Source organism: Triticum aestivum, chromosome 2D, assembly GCF_018294505.1.
Source record: "Triticum aestivum cultivar Chinese Spring chromosome 2D, IWGSC CS RefSeq v2.1, whole genome shotgun sequence".
Lineage (NCBI taxonomy): Eukaryota > Viridiplantae > Streptophyta > Magnoliopsida > Poales > Poaceae > Triticum > Triticum aestivum.
The window spans coordinates 416,020,587-416,042,276 of record NC_057799.1 but is presented as its reverse complement, the minus strand read 5'-3'; the positions used below and the strand labels follow the sequence as shown (position 1 = coordinate 416,042,276).

Sequence of the window (21,690 nt, the reverse complement as noted above, 5' to 3'; positions counted from 1 at the left end):
GCGTGGGGCGTGTTGCTGCTCCTGACGTTGGGCTGCAGCCCGGGACCATGGTGGTTCCTGGCCTCGGACAGCGCTCCTTGCCGGCATGGTGCTCAGTTAGGTTCGGCGGCTTGCTCTGCGTCCGGTGGCCCTGCGTTCGGACGGCCATTGGTGGATCCAGTGCCTAGTGCTGATGTTTGGCCGTCCGCGGTCTCCGCGGGGTGCGGTTGGCTGCGATGGTTCGTCGTGCTTCTTCGTCTCGGAGGGGCCCGATGGTGGTGGTGGTCAGCTGCCGTCTTGCTGTAGGGATGTACTCAAACTCCGGGTGAGAACCTTGCATCGACTATGTTGATGTCGGCGGCAATGGTGTCTGTGGACATTGTTTTCCTCGTAGGAGGTGTCGTTGTGGAGGTCCAGCACCTGCAGTACATTGTTTTGTGGTATCCGGGTGAAAACCTAAGATCCGGCTTGTCGGATCGGATGACGGTCTTGTGTACTTGTCGGCACTTCCTCCTTGGAGGCGTCAACTTGGAGACCCAAACGACGTCTTCTGTGCCTGCGTGTGGTTGAGGGTGCAGCGTTTGCTGCTGGTGGTGGTGGTGGTGTGGCCAACTTGGGATCAGTCGGGGGGGGGGGGTCTCCAATGGTGGTGGTGGTGGTGCGACTGGCTTGGAGTCGACGGTGGTTGTTTGGTGGTGTTCTCTGGGGTTTTGGTGGCGGTGCCATTGGCGCCGCAGGGCGGCCATCTGTTTCCCCCTCGTGAAGGTGTCTCGCTATGCATGCTCAAGACTCTCCCTTGGCGGCCAATGTGCTGCGGCGAGGGTCGCGCTCTTGGTGATGTCTTGGTTCATCTTTGCTCTTTGATGGCGCCAAATGCCTCCCCAAATTGTTAATCGTTCCGATCTTCCGTGCGGGGCACCCAGTCAAGGTTCGTGTTTTTTGCACTCGTTGGTTGTGGTTGCTCCTGAGTTGTGCCATGGGGCTCGGTATGCACGCAATGTGGTGCGTTAGGTTCCTCGCAAAGTCTAATTATTGTGATCCCTCGACGACACCCCACAACTACTTGTGTCTTTCGTGGTGATGGTCCTTTTAGTCCGCTAGCTAGGTCCCGCACTTGTTGGGTGTCTTGTTCTTCTCTTCTCCTTGTAACCTTGTTGTACGGTTTTCGGCCCGTTTTTCCTTATAAACGGGTTAACTTGTTTATGTTTTCGATCCGGTTTCCCTTATAAACTGGATCACTCTTCTGGCATAATGGCCACTTTGAGTATATATTCAGGTGGAGGGACTCCTCCCCCGGTGTTTCTCAAAAAAAAAATGATCGGCTGCTTAAACGGACTGCATGTCGCATTTTCTTTTTGAGAGACAAGCATGACCGATTTTAGAAAGCAGACAGACAATGACCAGTCAGCGGGGAAGAAACAGATAAGAACTCTCCGAAGAATGTCACCCCATTGACCAGGGCCAACGCGATCCCTAAATAGACACTGCTCTTCTGTACGTCAAAACCTAACGACCACCTGCGGACAGGACATGCCGCAAACAGCGCTCGAATCAAGAATTCCCTCGCCACTGCCATGCATCCTTCCCTTATAAATTGTGTTTTCCCTTCAATCCCTCAGCAACCTTTCTCGCCGGCCGAAATGGCAAATAACTTCCTCCTCGGAGGCCTGGGGGCCATCCTTGTCGTCGCGGTCGTGGTGGGCGTAGTCGCCACCGTGACCAGCTCCGGTAATAATAAGGCCGGCGACAACTTCAATGTCCCGGGTGAGGCCAACCTTGCCACCTCCGGCAAGTCGGTCAAGTCTCTGTGCGCCCCCACGCTGTACAAGGAGTCGTGCGAGAAGACCCTCACCTCGGCCTCCAATGGCACCGAGAACCCCAAAGAGGTGTTCGCCACCGTTGCCAAGTCGGCGATGGAGTCGATCAAGTCGGCGGTGGAGCGGTCAAAAAGTATCGGGGAGGCCAAGTCGAGCGACCCCTTGACGGAGGGCGCGCGCCAGGACTGCAAGGAGCTCCTGGAGGACTCTGTGGACGACCTCAAGGGCATGGTCGAGATGGCCGGCGGCGACATCAAGGTGCTCCTTGGCCGCACCGACGACCTCGAGCACTGGATCACCGGTGTGATGACCTTTATCGACACCTGCGCGGATGGCTTCGCCGACGAGAAGCTCAAGGCGGACATGCAGGGCATCCTGCGCAACGCCACGGAGCTCAGCAGCAACGCGCTCGCCATCACCAACAGCCTCGGCGCCATCTTCAAGAAGCTCGACCTCGACGTGTTCAAGACCGACTCCCGCCGCCGCCTCTTGTCTGCGGAGGAGTCGAAGTACCCCGCGTGGATGAGGGCTCCTGAAAGGAAGCTACTGGCCTCAGGTGGCTTGCCACAGCCGAACGCGATTGTGGCCAAGGACGGCAGCGGCAAATTCAAGACCATCCAGGACGCCGTGAACTCTATGCCCAAGGATCACCCTGGCCGGTACGTCATCTACGTCAAGGCTGGGGTCTACGAGGAGATGGTCATGGTCCCCAAGGACAAGGTGAACGTATTCATGTACGGCGACGGCCCCAAGCAAAGCCGCGTCACCGGCAGCAAGAGCTTCGCCGACGGCATCACCACCATGAAGACAGCCACCTTCTGTGAGCCCTAGCTATAGCTAGCTAGCATTTGGTGCAGCACGAGTAAGGTTAGGTTGCACAGGGCAATGCAGGTAGTGATTAACAAGTACGTATCTTCTTTGCTATGCTGCAGCCATTGAGGCGGCCGGGTTCATCTGCAAGAACATGGGGTTCCACAACACGGCCGGCGCGGAGAAGCACCAGGCGGTGGCGCTGAGGGTGCAGGGCGACCTCTCGGCGTTCTTCAACTGCCGGTTCGACGCGTTCCAGGACACGCTGTATGTGCACGCCCGGCGCCAGTTCTTCCGCAACTGCGTCATCTCCGGCACCATCGACTTCATCTTCGGCAACTCGGCCGCCGTGTTCCAGAACTGCCTCATCATCACGCGCCGGCCCATGGACAACCAGCAGAACTCGGTGACCGCGCACGGCCGCACGGACCCCAACATGAAGTCCGGGCTGGTGATCCAGAACTGCCGCCTGGTGCCGGACCAGAAGCTCTTCGCGGACCGCCTCAAGATCCCGTCCTACCTGGGCCGGCCGTGGAAGGAGTTCTCGCGGCTGGTCATCATGGAGAGCATGATCGCCGACTTCATCAAGCCCGAGGGGTACATGCCGTGGAACGGCGACTTCGGGCTCAAGACGCTCTACTACGCCGAGTTCGGCAACCGCGGCCCCGGCGCCGGCACCAGCAAGAGGGTCACCTGGCCAGGGTTCCGCGTCATCGGGAACAAGGAGGCCGAGCAGTTCACCGCAGGGCCCTTCATCGACGGGGCGACATGGCTCAAGTTCACCGGCATGCCCAACTACCTCGGGTTCAAGGTCTAAATGCGCATGCATGCATATGCATGCAACGCCCTGCGCCCTGTACATGAGATACCGATCGAGGTAAACGTAATGTGTGTACGGAACGTGTGATGACTGATGCATGCAAGATCAGCTAAACCTTCGCTGCTCCGTTATCACCTTCTGTTCTTTTCTGTGGTTTGTTTCTGGAGTTCTCTTTTCCTTGGTAAATGATTAAGTGTATGTTGTGACATTGATTAACCGGAAAATGTATCATTCAGATGCCCATTAACTGCGTCTGCGTTGCTACTACTCCACTATTTTATGCTCATGTTTGCTGCACATCTCAACTTCTTATTTTGGACTACTACTACGTAGTATACGTGACAGCACCGAGACTGAAGAAGGGACCGACCGAACCTCTCCAATAATCTCCACGTACGCATGAGCTTGTGTTTAACCCGGGTCAAAACAAACTTCCAAAGCAAGCTAGCATTTACGCCTCACCAAATTATCATGCATGCGCTCCGGCCTGGCATTCAACCATCCCCTAATGCGTGACGTCCGGCCGGACGCGCCAGGGAGATTACAAACTGCAATGAACTGGAATTAATAGAGGATAGAGCTGCCGATCTGGCCCGATACGTGTCACTTCTCACTATGCACGTACGATCCCCTCCCCACCGTCTCACTTGCCTCCGGTCGCCTACAAAAGGACCCCCATCCTCCCCACCCTACCTGCATTGTGTGCTCGCACTCCCTAGCTATCCCCTTTCCATCTTCTCCCAAACTTCCCAAGTGAGCCCAAGAGGATGGGATCGATCAAGAGGCAGGAGTACTCCTACGACGACGAGGACGATTTCTACATCCGGAACGATGATGACCTTCTAGAGGCCCCGACCCTCAGCAGCGAGCAAATGGCGCGCGCCAGGGTATACATGAACCTATGCTCAATTTCAGTAGCCACTTATATACGGTTCTTGAATCGCGTCGCCTTTCGCGCGCTTTTTTGAAATCACGGTTTCGCGCGCTTTTTTCTGTTTGAATCCTTTTATAGTAATTATCTGCATTTTTGTGTTATGATTGTAGTCATAGATCCATACAGTTCTAGCCATAGGAAATCTGATGGTTACTCTTTTTTTTTGATTTTTTAGGCAGATTGCAGTTGGTTTCATGGATTCAGACTTGGATCCCTTGCTCGTATGTTCATAGATATTTGTTTGTGTTATCCAGTCTAGCACTAATACATAGTATGCCTCATGTATGGGCAAAATAGATCGACAAGAAGTTGGATCTTGAGAAATTTAGATCCGAGATTCAAAGCTTCAATCTGAATATATTAATTGAATACTAACTAGAGGAGATACATTAATTGAAAATATTAGGAATCCATCATATATGGAGTAGATGCAAAAGCCAGATGATTTACCACTCACATATTTGGGGAGCAACTTACTTACTACTAGCATAGTTTGCTGCCGCCGCCGCACCTGTATGAATTATCTCAGCGGTCTCAGTTTCCTGGTGCAATTACCATAGTTTGACTAACTCGTTTCACTGCATGCAGGAGGAAGCTCTGTACGTGCTGAAAACCAAGTCCCCTGAAGAGGCTTTCAAGATTTTCACCGAGGTAGTAGCATCACCCCTTTGATTGTTTTACCTTTGATTCCCTCATGTTATTTTACCACCACTCTATCTAGAGTGCAAGTAAAAATCGTTCACAAATTAAGTTCGGAAAGTATGTGTTCTAGGGTTCCTATTACAAAGTTGACGGTCCGCCATTTGGACCGGAGAAGAAGGACAAGTCCCCGACCACTGCAACGCCTCCAGCAGCCCCCGCCAACGTGAAGGAGCAGCCCCAGACCACCGTGCCGCCATCAGGGAAGTGAGCGAGAGCATGAGCGATCCGGCCGCTTCAAGAAGTTGTAGTAACTGCCCCCCGTCGTAGTAGCGTCCTGCCCATCTGGCCATGTTGAACCATGAATAATCGCGTGTTTGTTTGCTTGCTTGTATGTGAACCTAAGAGGGACCTGTATTCCTCCTCCCGTGATGATCCACCGAACGAACCATCCATTTCGTTTAATCTTTGGTGTTTATTTCGTTCGTTCCAATGCGTGTCAACAGCAAAACTATGCATCTCTCATGTTCCGATGTTGGCGCGGTTCTATTCATCGAATGCCTAGATATTTCACGAGAAAAATAGACAATTTGTTGAAGATTTCACATTTGGAAGCCTTGCATGAAAAATCCAATCTTCAAGCCACACTCTCTAGCAAAGAACCAGAAATCACGATAGCATTTCGCTCACGTAGCACATAACTGAAAACGCAGCACCATCTCCTATATCCATATCTTAATGCAAAATGCACACAACCCTCTTGCGTGTTCTTGCTTAAGTTCATGTTTAACAACGTGCACTGGTGACCAAGATTAACAAAAAATCCATAATTTGTTAAAGCGATCGACGTTATGTCCATATATGTCGCAAAAGCGGAAAGCGTTTCCGTTGTGAGCAGTGCACGCAACCGATGTTGTAGCTATGGTGTCGCGCGTCATGCGTGTTGGGGTTTTGCCTTTGCCACCTGACCCTCCGGAAACGTACATGCACGTAGCGGGTCGTCGTGTCACCTGATGCGCGCGTGAGCCCCGTGGCCGAGGCTGTGGCGTGTGCCGCGTCACTACGGCTCCCCTTGCGCTTTCGGTTCTTGGCTGCTCGCGCATAATGCCTGCGCTGCTCACTCGTCGCATTCGGTGCACCGACACGACACCGGAGTGTAGCGTAGCGTGATCCTCAAAGTCAACTTTTTGCTTGAACAAGTTGGGCTCGTTGATTGCAGCATACGGGCCAGCCAGCCCCGTTTGAAAAGAAGATACCCGATGTCCTGGCCCAAACCCAACACATCATGATCGTACACGCCTAATTTTTATTTTTATTTTTCTCGATGGGAATGGAGCCAACCAACCGTGCCAGTACAAAGTTAGAAGGAGAACTTGAGGAGCATGTCGTGCTTGTACACCTGGCCGGGCCTCACCGTCACCGACGGGAACTCTGGGTGGTTCACGGCGTCCGGGTACGCCTGCGTCTCGAGGCAGAACCCAGCGTACTGCCGGTACACGATGCCGCCCTTCCCCCTGGTGTTGTTCAGCCCGTTGCCGGTGTAGAGCTGCATGGCTGGCTGGTTGGCCCACAGCTGCAGCGCGCGCCCGGACGTGCCGTCCCGGACCGCCGCCACCCTCCGCATGCCGGCCCCGTCGATCACGTAGTTGATGTCGTACCCGCGGACGCCCTTGCCGCCCATGACCTGCCGGATGCGCGCGCCGAGGGGCGTCGGCGTCCGGAAGTCGTAGTTGGTGCCGGCCACGGGGTCGACGCGGCCCGACGACGGGAGGAGCTCCTCGTCCATCGGGGTGTACCGGGACGCGGAGAGCTGGAGGGTGTGGCCCAGCACGTCGCCGCTGCCCTGCCCGCCCAGGTTGAAGTACACGTGCTGCAGGAAGTTCACCGGCGTCGCCTTGTTCAACGCCGTCGCGTTCGTGCGGATGCTCAGCACGTACGGGCTCGACACCTGGTACGTCGCGTACACGTCCAGGTCCCCAGGGAATCCTGATTAATAATATTGGTTGCAAGGATGATTGATCAACGACACGACAGTTTTCTGTATGGTAAAGAATTGGGTCGTATCGTTTTTCCTACCTTGCTCCCCGTCGAAGCTGCGGTAGTACAGCGTGATATACGGGGAGTCGCCGCCGGCGACGTACTCCTTCACCGTCCATATGACTTTGCTGAATCCCCTGTGGCCACCTATAACAGTAGAAAATTAAGTACCGCATGTTATCGCAGGTAGCTGTTTGACAGAATCGAACACTGCATACCATGGATGGCGTTCCTGCCGTCGTTGATGTACGTGTGGTATACTTTGCCGTCGAGGACGAACCGGCCTCTGGCCATTCGTTGTGCTACGCGCCCGCTCAGCGGCCCGAAGTAGGCCGTATCGTTCTGGTTCGCAAGAGCAAATATTCAGAGGAAACAAATTGAAATTGTGATAACAATAATCCTAGACGTTGGGCTCATAAGTGGATTATAGTTGGAGAAGATGGGATTCGAAGATCTTACAACATATTCAGCGAGGGTGTCTTTACCCAGCACAACATCGGCCAAATTCCCTACAAAATCATTTCGGCATATCAAGCCTCACACACAAAAACAAGCACACAGCAAATGAAGGAAGCTATTAAACATGGCAGTTTCACTCATGAGTTCTTTTTTCTCTGGAGGAATACTCCTGAGTTTGGATACCCAAACCCCAATGTGTATAGGTATGGGGCAAAACTCAGGGTTGGTAATCCGGTTATTTATTGGTCGATATAGAATACAATTTCTTTACAAAGAGAATAAAAACCTTTCAGTTATTGGACCGTCAAAGATTTATCACACAACCCTTCCTTTTGTAAGTAGATGACTTTCTAATATGCATATTTGGACATTGTTAATTTTTACTAATAATGGACACGAGTGAATAACATAAAACTACCACTTTTCGTGTTAGGGTTCCAAAAAACTACCACAAATTTGTTTGTGGCTGATAACTACCAGAATCGGCGTCTGCTGTTTCAAAAAACCCAAATCGCCGAGGATTTAACAATTGATCACGATTATGACAGTCGGGGCCCGCATGTAAGAGAACTGATTGTTTGACCGTTTGTTTGACCGTTAACTAACATGTGGGGCCCACATGTCAGTGTCTCTTCCTCATAAAAAAGCAAGCAGGTCCCTGCAAACATTTAAGAAACTCGACCGGGTCCCTATAAACTTAAAAAAAGCAATCGGGTTCCTCTAAACTTTTTAAAAAAGCAATCGAGTTCATCTGGCCGGTGGCGCCGTGGCCGTGCGCCCGCAGCCAAGCCCGCCGGCCAGTAGCCGCTGTGACGAGCCCGCCGGCCAGCAGCCATGGCGCCACCGCGGAGCTCTCTTCTGTCGCTTGTCGACGTCCAGTGCGTGCGGGCTGCGGGTGGACGACTCCCCCGCCCCGCGGGCTGCCGCCATGGAGGATCCCATCCAGGGAGGCCACCGGAGTTAGCCGCCCGTGCCACTTGCAGCCGCAAACCACCTCCGCCTGGACCCTGCACGAGCGGTGGCTACTGGGGTTAGCCGGCAAAGCGGGGAAGCGCCTCCGGCGGTGGCGCCATGGATCCAGGCCGTGGAGGGCGGCGCCTCGGGCGCCATGGCTGCAGGCCGAGGCGGGCGGCGCATCGAGCTAGGCCAACCCCGGCGAGGTGGAAGGAGGGGCGACCGGCGCTGCTGGAAGGAGAGGCGGCTGGGATTTCGTCGCCCTGCTGAACGCCGCCGTCCGCGAGAACGTCGTCGTGCGCGTGGGCCAGTAGTGTGCCCGGCGGCCATGGTCGGGCCACTGTCTCCGGTGTACTGGGCGTCTGAGAAAAGGAGAAGAAGAGAGGAAGAGAGGGGGAGTGAAGAAAATGAGAGAGACACTGACATGTGGGTCCCAGGGTCAAACAGACGGTTCATTTAGCCGCCAGCCCCACCTGTCATAAACCGGATTAATTTCTTAGCAACGGGCATTTTGGGTTTTTTGAAACAGCAGACGCCGATTCTGGTAGTTATCGGTCACAAACAAATTTGTGATAGTTTTTTGGAACCCTAACACGAAAAGTGGTAGTTTTGTGCTATTCACTCAATGGACACACATGAAAGAGAGCTGCAAGAATTTTTTCTCCTAACATGACCCTAGGAAATTAATGATAAAAATGCACATTAGAGATCGTGTTGGTGCCTAAAACATCATCTATATATGCATGAGAAATATATAATTGTGAAATCTAACTCCCCTAGGTTCTTGTAAAAAGAAATGGCTTATATTTCATTTTTAATGCTATAATTTGTTACACCGATAAAACTCAATTGTGAATACTCATCGAATTTGCGCATGGGTGGTTTTTTGGTTCATCTTTGGGTATATTCATTGATATCAACACCATAAATTAAATTTGATATTACTTAACCCTGGAAAAAAGCCAGCATGTGACATCCTAAGAGGCTACATGATTTCTGGCTACCAACAAAAGAATAATGTCTGGTTTTATTTTATATTGAAAGGGAGGAACATCGTCTGATCATCATACCTTTGCTGTCGGGGAGGATGATCGACATGATAGTGGCGCCCCAGTTTGTGACCTTCACTGAAAAATCCCCTTTCTTGAGCATGTACACCCCAACCATCTTCCTCGCTTCGCCGACGCAAACCAGCGCAGAGGTCACAAGGCACAAGAGCGCAAGAAACACTAGAGCCCTAGCCATTGCGTTAGCACGTAGGAAGAAGACGATGGCTCAGAAGATGCAGGCGCTGAACCGAGTGAATCACACGTAGTATAACCGGATGGGCAGTTATATCACTAGGACCACTCATTATCGAGGAAGTGAGGAGATCTCGTCTAGTGGACTTTTTCTAGAGATATGCATGGTTGATGACTACTGGCTTCAAGAACCTGTGGAAAACATATGCACGGTTGGTTGGCCGTTAAAGGAAAACAAGGTTAAAAAAAGGAGTGGACTAGGGAGAAGTGCAGCATGATTGCATGCATGCAACAATGACCCATGAGAATGACATTAACCTTCAATTTTGAATTTTGAATTTTTATCTCTCAAACCATTATCCTGATTGACGGACTGCTTTTACATTTGGATTTTACACAGTGAAATCTTAAAAAAAAAAGACCACATGTGAGCATGCTTCAACTACTTTTTTTCCGTCGGTACTTGCTAGGTTACTCTGACTTGTTAGAGAAAATAACGTGGTTCTCAGGTTGTTAAACAATTTTGGTACCAATACAGTGCCAAATTCATATATCATGGGATGACAACTTTAAGGTGAATTTTATTGTCGAACGTGAAGTTGGGTCATAAATCATATTTGTGATTTGCGAGTAAAAACATTTTCAGATTTTTAACTTGAAAGTGTGTTGTTCCTTCAATCGCATTTTGGTGTTGATGACAATGGGGTTTGTGAGGCCTAATGTCGTTTATCCAGTTTATCTCAGGACATTAGCCCCTCAGTACTTGTCTACGGGCATGGTTGCCCCCTAGCTAATACAAACAGGAAAAAGGCGCCAATTTTTCGAAGACTCTAAGATTTTTTTGATTTTATTTGATTCATAGGACAACCGCACTATTCATAGGGGTTGGGGTATTTGACGATGTTGGGGTCATGCTACCACTCATATTAAGCCACCCAATGCGCCAAATTTCAGAAAGGGTAAAACCCTAGACCTTAATGTGCCTTTGTTGGGACCCACATGTTCAGTCCTTGGAGTGGACAGAAACCTTCTAGACACATCGGGTCCCCAGACTCCCCGGTGATCCAGGTTACTGTCTTCCTATGTGGACCTGATCCCCGAGGTAGGATGCAACCGACTAAGCACCTCAGGTCCCTACTCCAAGCCCTCGGTTGTTGGGAAACATGGTACAAAATAATTGTTTACCCTTCATACAAGCCCAAGATCACTATGAAGATGCAGTGTGCAGATCAATCTCATCAACGAACATAACGGTGAAGAAAATATTAGTACAGACATACAGATTCCCACATCTAGGTATTACCTCCCAGCCGCAAGAATATTTCTCCCTCGAAGTGATTCACTGATCTAGGATTAAAGGAACGATCCCTTTGCCGGTATCCATACGTAGGGAATCTGCGGTTCAGCAGGGTTTCGCCGTCTAGGATGAAGAGCTAGAACGAAGAGAGAGATAGAGATAGATAGATAGAGAGAGAGAGAGGAGGGGAGGCGCTGCTAGAAATTCAGGTGCATTTGTAGGGGTTGCCTCCTTCTCTATTTATATATGCAGGGGAGGGGCTCCCGCCCCTATGGCCGGCCATACCAGGGAGGGATGCGCCCCAAACCATGGCCACCTCCCCCTTTGCACTGCCCCCAAGGCACATGGGTGCACCCTATAATTGGGTCCATCTTGTCCCATGTGGCTACCCCACTTGGCCCAACCAAGAGAGTAGCCCTATAGCGCCTTCCAGAACCTTCCCGAATCTTCCGGTGCCTTCCATGGAACTCTGGGATTCTCCCGGTTTTTCTGAAACTTTTTTGCTCCCTCCCGATATTTTTGGAACTTCTCCGGTGCATTTCTATTGAGACCCTAATACCTCCTAGTATGCAGCAGAGCAATGATCCTTAAGCGTGTGTCCCAACAGGTTCCGTAATATGCAGACATGACCCGGAACACCTTTCGGTTAATAATCAATAGTGGGATCTGGACACCCATATTGACCCCTACACATACACAAATATATTTACGAAGCAAACCTTTTGCTTATACAATTACCCTTGATTCGCGATACTTACTAAAACTCGAGGCGAGACTTTTTTTGGTATCCTTGTGAAGCAACAACTTGATCACAATAACAAGTTATCCCTGTTATCGGTTTTGGTACTTTTCTCGTTTCTGTATTCCGGTATCCCTATAATCATATAACAATGTGTTTGGTCTGATGATGATAGACATCTTAATACCAAGTGGGCCTGGAGAGTATCTCTCCATCATGAGAGGAGAAAATCACAGTCTTGAACTATTGAGTCCCTAGACATACTTTTCTAATGTACGCGGAAGTTTTCGTTATAATCACCCTGTTATGGGTAACATGTGACAAGCCCCAAAGTATATCATCTGACATGAAGGTACTCGATATTCTGATGGTATAAGGACGTGAGTATTCTTTTATGATTAATTGATTATAGTTATAACATTGTGACGATATGACTTGAAGTATATCATTTGGTTGGGTCTATCCAACACCATTGTTCTGTTAACAATGTGCTATTATTGTTGTCGGCATCGTTTTTTTACTTTAACAATGCCCTATGATTAGCAAAAGATGATCATCATGAAACATATTGTTGGTGCAATATTTGCCCTCTTATGTTTTGGAGATTGTTGATAGAAAACAGGCATGGACTGATTTGTTTGCTAGTGCACACAAAGAGAAACAGTCCATGCAGAACCGAAGAGAATTCTATCTTTGGTGTCAAGTTCGAGGAACTTCGTCGAAGAACATCTGTACTGAAGAGATGATTGAGTCATATCTATCGAAACCGTGTAGGCGAGTAGGCTGATGTGAAGGAGTTGAGCCCTTGAAAATTATTGCTAACGTGAAGCAATTGGTTCGGTGTTCGTCTGAAGAAAAGTGATTGCAACTAAAAAGGTCGAAAGCAAAGTGAAGACTTAGCATTCATTTCATTGTTCTTCTTTCCTTTTTTGAGTCATAAGATCGCCGTACTATTAAGAGGGGTATAGATTCTCGAAACTTAGATCCGCTGTGTGAAGGAAATATGCCCTAGAGGCACTAATAAAGTTGTTATTTATATTTCCTTATATCATGATAAATGTTTATTATTCATGCTAGAGTTGTATTAACCGGAAACTTAGTGCATGTGTGAATACATAGATAAAACAGAGTGTCCCTAGTATGCCTCTACTTGACTAGCTCGTTAATCAAAGATGGTCAAGTTTCCTAACCATAGACATGTGTTGTCATTTGATGAACGAGATCACATCATTAGAGAATGATGTGATGGACAAGACCCATCCGTTAGCTTAGCATGATGATCGTTAAATTTTATTGCTATTGCTTTCTTCATGACTTGTACATATTCCTCTAACTATGAGATTATGCAACTCCCGAATGGCGGAGGAACACTTTGTGTGCTATCAAACATCACAACGTAACTGGGTGATTATAAAGATGCTCTATAGGTGTCTCCGAAGGTGTTTGTTGGGTTGGCATAGATCAAGATTAGGATTTGTCACTCCGAGTATCGGAGAAGTATCTCTGGGCCCTCTCGGTAATGCACATCACTATAAGCCTTGCAAGCAATGTGACTAATGAGTTAGTTACGGGATGGTGCACTACGGAACGAGTAAAGAGACTTCCTGGTAACGAGATTGAACTAGGTATGATGATACCAACGATCGAATCTCGGGCAAATAACATACCGATGACAAAGGGAATAACGTATGTTGTTATTGCGGTTTGACCGATAAAGATCTTCGTAGAATATGTAGGAACCAATATGAGCATCCAGGTTCCGCTATTGGTTGGTGACCGGAGATGTGTCTTGGTCATGTCTACATAGTTCTCGAACCCGTAGGGTCCGCACGCTTATGTGCGATGACGATTTGTATTATGAGTTATGTGTTTTAGTGACCGAAGTTTGTTCGGAGTCCCGGATGATATCACGGACATGAAGAGGAGTCTCGAAATGGTTAAGATGTAAAGATTCATATATTGGAAGGTAGTATTCAGACATCGGAATGGTTTCGAGTGGTTCGGGTATTTTACCGAAGTACCGAGGGGTTACTGGAACCCCCTGGGGAAGTGTTGGGCCTACATGGGCCTAAGGGCAGAGAGAGGGAAGCCCGCGGGGGGGGGGGGGGGGGGGGGGTGGCGCGCGCCCCCTCCTAGGGAGTCCGAATAGGACAAGGAGGAGGGGGCGCGGCCCCCCTTTCCCTTTCCCTCTCCCTCTCCTTCCTTTTCCCTCCGGTGGAAGAAAGAAAATGGGGGACCGAATCCTACTAGGAGAGGAGTCCTAGTAGGACTCCCCCCATGGCGCGCCCCTCCTGGCCGCCGGCATCCTCCTCCCCTCCTTTATATATGGGGGCGGGGGGCACCCCAAAGGCACATCAATTGTTCTCTTAGCCGTGTGCGGTGCCCCGCTCCAAAGTTTACTCCTCAGGTCTTAGCGTCGTAGTGCTTAGGCGAAGCCCTGCGCGGATCACGTCACCATCACCGTCTCCACGCCGTCGTGCTGACGGAACTCTCCCTCGACCCTCTGCTGGATCAAGAGTTCGAGGGACGTCATCGAGCTGAACGTGTGCTGAACACGGAGGTGCCGTATGTTCGGTACTAAGATCGGTTGGATCGTGAAGACGTTCGACTACATCAACCGCGTTAACCTAACGCTTCCGCTTTTGGTCTGCGAGGGTACATGGACACACTCTCCCCTCTCGTTGCTATGCATCTCCTAGATAGATCTTGCGTGAGCGTAGGAATTTTTTTGAAATTGCATGCTACGTTCCCCAACAGTGGCATCCGAGCTAGATCTATGCGTAGATGATATGCACGAGTAGAACACAATGAGTTGTGGGCGATAATAGTCATACTGCTTACCACCAATGTCTTATTTTGATTCGGCGGTATTGTTGGATGAAGAGGCCCGGAGCAACATTACATGACCATGTTCATGAGACCGGTTCTACCGACGTGCTTTGCACACAGGTGGCTGGCGGGTGTCTGTTTCTCCAACTTTAGTTGAATCGAATTTGACTATAGTCGGTCCTTGTTGAAGGTTAAAATAGCACACTTGACGAAAAATCGTTGTGGTTTTGATGCGTAGATAAGAACAGTTTTTGCTAGAAGCCCGTAGCAGCCACGTAAAATTTGCAACAACAAAGTAGAGGACGTCTAACTTGTTTTTGCAGGGCATGTTGTGATGTGACATGGTCAATACGTGATGAGATATAAATTGTTGTATGAGATGATCATGTTTTGTAAAAGTTATCGGCAACTGGCAGGAGCCTTATGGTTGTCGCTTTATTGTATGAAATGCAATCGCCATGTAATTGCTTTACTTTATCACTAGCGATAGTCGTAGAAGCAATAGTTGGCGAGACAACAATGATGCTACGATGGAGATCAAGGTGTCAAGCCGATGACGATGGAGATCATGACGGTGCTTTGGAGATGGAGATCAAAGGCACAAGATGATGATGGCCATATCATGTCACATATTTTGATTGCATGTGCTGTTTATCTTTTATGTATCTTATTTTGCTTAGTACGTGGGTAGCATTATAAGATGATCCCTCACTAAATTTCAAGGTACAAGTGTTCTCCCTGAGTATGCACCGTTGCTACAGTTCGTCGTGCCGAGACACCGCGTGATGATCAGGTGTGAGAAGCTCTACGTTCACATACAACGGGTGCAAGCTAGTTTCGCACGTGCAGAATACTCGGAACACTCAGACTAAAAGGTCGAACATGAATCATATAGTAGATATGATCAACATAGTGATGTTCACCATTGAAAACTACTCCATCTCACGTGATGATCGGACATGGTTTAGTTGATATGGATCACGTGATCATTTAGATGACTAGAGGGATGTCTATCTAAGTGGGAGTTCTTAAGTAATATGATTAATTGAACTTTAATTGATCATGAACTTAGTCCTGATAGTTTTTGCATATCTATGTTCTTGTAGATCAATGGCCCGTGCTACTGTTCCCTTGAATTTTAATGTGTTCCTAGAGAAAGCTAAGTTGAAAGATGATGGTAGCAACTACACGGAGTGGGTACGTAACTTGAGCATTATCCTCATTGCTGCACAGAAGAATTACGTCCTGGAAGCACCGCTAGGTGTAAGACCCGCTGCAGGAGCAACTCCGGACGTTATTAACGTCTGGCAGACTAAAGTTGATGACTACTCGATAGTTCAGTGTGCCATGCTTTACGGCTTAGAATCGGGACTCCAAAGACGTTTTGAACGTCATGGAGCATATGAGATGTTCCAGGAGTAGAAGTTAATATTTCAAGCAAATGCCCGAGTTGAGAGATATGAAGTCTCCAACAAGTTCTATAGCTGCAACATGGAGGAGAATAGTTCTGTCAGTGAACACATACTCAGAATGTCTGGGTACCATAACCACTTGACTCAGCTGGGAGTTAATCTTCCTTATGATAGTGTCATTGATAGAGTTCTTCAATCACTGCCACGAAGCTATAAAGGCTTCATGATGAACTATAATATGCAAGGGATGGAAAAGACAATTCCCGAGCTCTTCACGATGCTAAAGGCTGCGGAGGTAGAAATCAAGAAGGAGCATCAAGTGTTGATGGTTAACAAGACCACTAGTTTCAAGAAAAAGGGCAAAGGGAAGAAGGGAAACTTCAAGAAGAATAGCAAGCAAGTTGCTTCTCCAGGGAAGAAGCCCAAGTCTGGACCTAAGCCTAAAACTAAGTGCTTCTACTGCAAAGGGACTGGTCACTGGAAGCGGAACTGCCCCAAGTATTTGGCGGATAAGAAGGATGGCAAAGTGAAAGGTATATTTGATATACATGTTATTGATGTGTACCTTTTTACCGGTCAACGATGGCGGCGTAATCCGGTGGCGGGGCAGCGAGGCGATGCGGCGGCGGCGCGATGGTGGTGCAGCGCGGCGGCGGTAGCAGCAGCGAGCGGTGGCTGCGCGGATGGCGGCTTGCGGCGGTGGCGCGACTCGGCGAGGGAGGCAGGCTGGGGCGGCGGCGGTTGAGGAGAGGGGGGAGGCTCCGGTTTATAAAGAGGCTGGGGGCTTGACGGTGTCCTGGACTAGGGGGTACTCACCACGTCGTCTCCTGATCAGGTGGATCGGGCCGAGGACCCCCATGGCGGTTCACTCATGGGCCACTTCGGGCAGCCCATGCCGCATACAAGGAGTATTCCACAAGACTTGGTGATCAAGACAAGGACTCCTCTCCACCAACGTATTCGGCTAGGACTCTTGTTATCCTAGGCCTCCGGCACATTATATAAGCCGAGGCCAGGCTAGTCGCTGGATTATTATGACATTAATCATCATAACCCTAGGGTTTAGACCACAACATATGATCTCGAGGTAGATCCACTCTTGTAATACTCATATTCATCAAGATCAATCAAGCAGGAAGTAGGGTATTACCTCCATAGAGAGGGCCCGAACCTGGGTAAACATCGTGTCCCCCGTCTCCTGTAACCATCGATCCTACACGCACAGTTCGGGACCCCCTACCCGAGATCTGCCGTTTTGACACCGACATTGGTGCTTTCATTGAGAATTCCGCTGTGTGTTCGGCAAAGGATCAATGGCTCTACTGCAGATCAACTACGACGTCAGCATCTTCGTCACCGGCTCGACTGGTCACCTTGGCTTGACCGAGGACTACGCCCTACCTTCGATCGTCATGTTCGGATGAGGGCCTTCATCAACATCAACTCCGATCTCTATCATGATCATGGAAGAACCGTCCATGGAGCTCGGGGGCTCAACGTCAACATTGCCCTCGGGCGACCGTGCTGTTTTTTCCGAACAGCAAACTTGTATCCGCTGCCACCACCTCCTCGAGCATCGCTTTGATGATTCCTTCGGTGGAATTGTGCGAAATTAAGTCTACAACAACCATGCCAAATTTTTTCGAGTTCCGATGGAGGAATCTCTGGCAATCTACGATATACCAGAGCCCTGTCGAATCTGGACGGGAATCTGGGCGAGTTTAGGGCGCGGTCTTCAGAGCCCAGCTCGGAGGTCCTTTGGAAGATCCAACCGTTCATCTGCTGTGGAATTCCCATATCTACTACCCCTCCAAATTTCAGCTCGATCCGACGGTTCAAACTCCGGGAACCTTCCGATGAGTGGACTAATTTTCGGATCTGTTTTCTGCGCGAATACGAATCCGGCCCGAGTTCATGTTTCTTCATGAACGGGATATTGGACAACCCTTTTGAAGGGATTTTTTTCTAGGGTATTGTGTGTTGTTTTTAAACACGTACCCATAAAATTTTAAGCCTCCTCCAAGGTAATCTTCACCATCACGCTGGTGTCAAACCAGTCCGGCAATATTGCTCCACGACTGCCGACCTGCGCTAGACACGTCGCCGCTTTGTTGAGCCGAGCTCAACTTCTTCGGATCATCATCTCGGAAAGCCGAACAAGAGTTCGGCATCGCGAAGGATAAATCATCACCGACATCGCTGCCCCACGGATTACACGGAGCGGGCACACCGGCATCACCGCACGGTCACTTCATCAAGCCGGCCGGCATTGACCGCGTCACAAGTCACGACCTGCGTCAGCATGGCCGCACTGTTGCTTCTTCAAGCCGATGTCCATCACGCCGAACTGCTTCAACACCTCGGCTGACATGGCAGCTGCAATGTCCCCTCACCGACCTGCTCCGTCACCTCGGCAGGACCGGGGACTTGGCTATTTCTTCACCAACATACTCCGGTGACTTCGGCGTCACCAGTCGACCAGCTTCGTCATGATTAGCTGGACCGAGGGCTTTGTCTCGGCAAGCAAACCTTTGCCAGCATCGCCATGCCGTCGCTTTATCGCCCATCAGGCAATGGGTGTGCGGATCGAGTCCCAATTTTGGGAGTCACCTTTCTTCGAATTGCTACAACAGATAAACCAGGTGCTATTAATCACAGTATTTTTTCTTGTTTGGGTTTATTTTTCCAAGGAATTATTACTCTGGTTTGTTTCATCATCTGTACACAGGTCTATCAAATGGTGGCCGCATTAACGACGGTCGCGTGGTGGTTCGGTCAGTTTCCGTATACAGTTCGGCGAATGCCGCATCCGGAACTCAGACCGGCCTGTGAATTCAGGCTTTGCCACGCCTTCACTGCGTGACGCCGACGCCCTACATCGACATTGACTTCGGCGCCAGGCCACATCTCTTTAAATAAATTATTTTTGCGAAAAGCAATTATCCTTTTTGGACCGCACTATTTTATGTGTGTAGGTCATCGACTTCGACTGCGTCACACGGTCACTTCGGCAAGCCGACGTCGTTGTCCCAATCGGCATAAATCGGCTCGCGTGATCACCTTGTTGGTCGAATCGCCATACCGACATGTTCGGTTGTCTTGGGGACTTCGGCATCGCCGAGAGAGCTCTACCTCATCGAGTGTTCGGCACACGGACCATATTTCTTTTATTACTCACTTTGCATAAATTATTAATTATGCAACAATTTTTTTATTTATTATTCCTATTATCTCCGGCTTGCATTATTTTTTGTGCAGAGGTAAAGGATCCGGGTCGGGCAGCGCTGTCACCTCGGCGTACCGACGTACCACGTCACCTCGGCTAGACCGAGGGCTTCGTCTTCATTAAGCCATGTTGGGGACTTCGACGTCACACTGCCGGCCTGCATTGGCAGTGCTATGTCGCCACTTTGGAGTGCCGAGCTCTTCGCTCCGCCACCTTGGGACCGGCTTGGGGGCTGGGACCTTGTCCTGCCGTAAGCTCGGGCCGTGCATCGACACCGAGCACATTAGCCAGCTAAGTCGCTTTTATGCTCAGAATTTTCAATTTTAAATGTTGTTCGGTTCGACCAAAGCATTATACTTTTTGGCAAAAAGTTGTTTTTGAAAAAGTTCCTTGTCAAAACTTCGTTTGTGGCACACAAATTCAAATACCCCGTTTACTTGGGGGCTTCCTTTATGAAGCCTTTCCTCTTGCATATGATTATACTTGTACGGCTTCATTCCTTATTCGTGTATTACGCCACAATATTCACCATGTTGACTTAAGTGTTTCGCAAGCTGGGTTGCCTTGCTCCTATGTTTACCCCCTACGTTCCCGATTGTTCGGCTAGGGAGTAAAGGGAGCACCTCTGCGATTGTCACGATCGGGTCATCCGAGCTCGGACCTCAGACTGGGTGAAGCCGAAAGCTAGCGCTCTTATTGTTTTCAATCATGGTCGGCACACAACGGAACTCATGAATACAAAAAATCTATTGCACAAGTCTCATAAGTAACAATGAGCAACCGAAGAAAGGTATCGGTGGAGGTACTATTTTCTTCGAATATCCTTCTTACACTTTGTCTGTAATATAGCATAAGTTCCCTGAGCGCGCTTTGTCTGTTACAGCCTTATGGCCTGATTGCCTGGTTATCGGAAACACCGTCGATATTCTCGACAGATGGAGTATATAACACTTTTCGGCCCTTGACCGAAGAGGGAGAAGCCGACGGTCGGTTAAGACGCGTTTAAAGTTCGGGTGAACACAGATATGATATAAGTACTTCAGTACATACAATCATTATACATAAAACTCTTTTACCCAAGTCACTTGGGGGCTCTTAAATTAGTATGAGTCGTTTTATAGTAAATGTGTTTTCTTCTTGGCAAAGTCTTTTTCTACCGCTCCTTTTTTGACTCGAGTGTATGGTCAATAGCCAGACAGCCTGTCTTCTCTCTAAAAGCCGCTCGAGTTTAGTTTGCTAAATGGGCCTCGGAGAAGTACTCCGCCTTCGGGATAAGGAGCTTGAAGCCGTAGGCTGACCCGCTTGAAAGTCTTGAGATAGGATGTGTCACGTTAAAACACGACAAAAGCACACTTTTTTTCTTTTCTTTTTCTTTAATTTTTGGATTGGCACCGAACACTTGATCTAGTTCGGACGTCATGTTTTTACTGAAGTTTTTGGCTTTCCAAGCCTATGGCACTTTTAAACTATTTGTGTGTTTCCCGCATAAGTCTCGCAGTGCAACGCCGGACACCTTTAGAGATTCGGCAAAAACATTCTCGGATATTGCTATATATGCATCGGTTTCGAATTGTGTCTTTGGTCAATAGTTGGGTTGCCCGGCTCATGTGCTTGCCTCCTACGTTCCGCTTTGTTCGGCTAGGTATGCAAAGGGAGAACCACTGCGATTGTGATTCCAGCTCGCATGGTTAAGCACCTCAGTGGAGAAAGCCGAAAACTGACTGTCACAATAAGCGTAAACTGGTCAGCGATCCGATGACTATGTTAAATGACGGGCCATTCATAACATTGGCCGAAGTGTTTACGACTTGACCTCGGCTGTCGCCGAACACTAACCGGGGGCTCGTACCTGGCTTTCCCAGTTTAAAGCTCCTATGACTAAGTGAAAGTTATAAAGCCCGCATATCTGATTGCCTCGTTTCCGCAAACACAACCGCCTTCAGGCACCGAGACGTCGGCTGAGGGTTGTTTTGTTATTGCGAAAACACCCTGTGTAGCATCTACAAGGGGGTGGAAGCCGACGATGGGCCACTTTCAACTGATAAACGGTCGCAACGGAGTCAAAATAAACATATCATTGCTGTTTTTTATTTAATATACGAGGGCTGCCTTCCGCAATCATCGTTATAAAGCCATAAATATGCATCAATTTGACTTAAGATTTTGGCCAAGCTGGGTTGCCTGGCTCCTGTGCTTACCCCTACGTTCCCGATTGTTCGGCTAAGCGGTAAAGGGAGCACCTCTGTGATTGTTACTACCGGGTCGTCCAAGTTAGTACCTCGGACTGGGTGAAGCCGAAAGCTAGCAATCTTAAAGGATATAATTGGTCGGCAACGACGGAAGTAAATTTTTTGGTTCATTAATACCATAGAGTTCGAGAATCCCCGAACTAAATCCTCAATATTTTCCTCCCACATTGATTGGAGGTGAGGTTTCATGATCATGATAAGCATGACGACCCAAAGAAGGAACCGATAGCGGGACTATTTTCTTTGGA

The 21,690-nt window shown here is 49.2% G+C and overlaps 3 protein-coding genes across 3 annotated transcripts; 2 read left to right on the top strand and 1 right to left on the bottom strand.

Annotated features, from left to right (window-relative positions):
• The first annotated feature begins 1,602 nt into the window (after nucleotides 1-1,602).
• Nucleotides 1,603-3,693, top strand: LOC123049467 (pectinesterase). Its single transcript, XM_044472378.1, has 2 exons — nucleotides 1,603-2,616; nucleotides 2,729-3,693. Exons 1-2 carry the CDS (start codon nucleotides 1,620-1,622, stop codon nucleotides 3,421-3,423), a joined length of 1,692 nt encoding a protein of 563 aa, XP_044328313.1. The 5' UTR covers nucleotides 1,603-1,619; the 3' UTR covers nucleotides 3,424-3,693.
• A 388-nt stretch (nucleotides 3,694-4,081) lies between these two features.
• LOC123049466 (uncharacterized) lies at nucleotides 4,082-5,492 on the top strand. The gene is made up of 3 exons (XM_044472377.1): nucleotides 4,082-4,313; nucleotides 4,949-5,011; nucleotides 5,133-5,492. The coding sequence occupies exons 1-3, from the start codon at nucleotides 4,194-4,196 to the stop codon at nucleotides 5,268-5,270; spliced, it is 321 nt and encodes a 106-aa protein (XP_044328312.1). The 5' UTR covers nucleotides 4,082-4,193; the 3' UTR covers nucleotides 5,271-5,492.
• A 799-nt stretch (nucleotides 5,493-6,291) lies between these two features.
• Nucleotides 6,292-9,849, bottom strand: LOC123049465 (galactose mutarotase). The gene is made up of 5 exons (XM_044472376.1): nucleotides 9,520-9,849; nucleotides 7,496-7,545; nucleotides 7,255-7,378; nucleotides 7,076-7,183; nucleotides 6,292-6,985 (listed from the first exon to the last, which is right to left on the bottom strand). The coding sequence occupies exons 1-5, from the start codon at nucleotides 9,692-9,694 to the stop codon at nucleotides 6,360-6,362; spliced, it is 1,083 nt and encodes a 360-aa protein (XP_044328311.1). The 5' UTR covers nucleotides 9,695-9,849; the 3' UTR covers nucleotides 6,292-6,359.
• Between the last annotated feature and the right edge of the window lie 11,841 nt (nucleotides 9,850-21,690).

Excerpts from the sequence above, each read along its gene's own strand:
- LOC123049467 (XM_044472378.1), top strand. The coding sequence starts at position 1,620 with ATGGCAAATAACTTCCTCCTCGGAGGCCTGGGGGCCATCCTTGTCGTC. Across the intron at positions 2,617-2,728 it reads CATGAAGACAGCCACCTTCT|CCATTGAGGCGGCCGGGTTC; the intron begins GTGAGCCCTAGC and ends GCTATGCTGCAG.
- LOC123049466 (XM_044472377.1), top strand. The coding sequence starts at position 4,194 with ATGGGATCGATCAAGAGGCAGGAGTACTCCTACGACGACGAGGACGAT. Across the intron at positions 4,314-4,948 it reads AGCAAATGGCGCGCGCCAGG|GAGGAAGCTCTGTACGTGCT; the intron begins GTATACATGAAC and ends CACTGCATGCAG. Across the intron at positions 5,012-5,132 it reads CTTTCAAGATTTTCACCGAG|GGTTCCTATTACAAAGTTGA; the intron begins GTAGTAGCATCA and ends TATGTGTTCTAG.
- LOC123049465 (XM_044472376.1), bottom strand. The coding sequence starts at position 9,694 with ATGGCTAGGGCTCTAGTGTTTCTTGCGCTCTTGTGCCTTGTGACCTCT. Across the intron at positions 7,546-9,519 it reads CATCCTCCCCGACAGCAAAG|GGAATTTGGCCGATGTTGTG; the intron begins GTATGATGATCA and ends ATGATTTTGTAG. Across the intron at positions 7,184-7,254 it reads CGGCAGGAACGCCATCCATG|GTGGCCACAGGGGATTCAGC; the intron begins GTATGCAGTGTT and ends CTACTGTTATAG.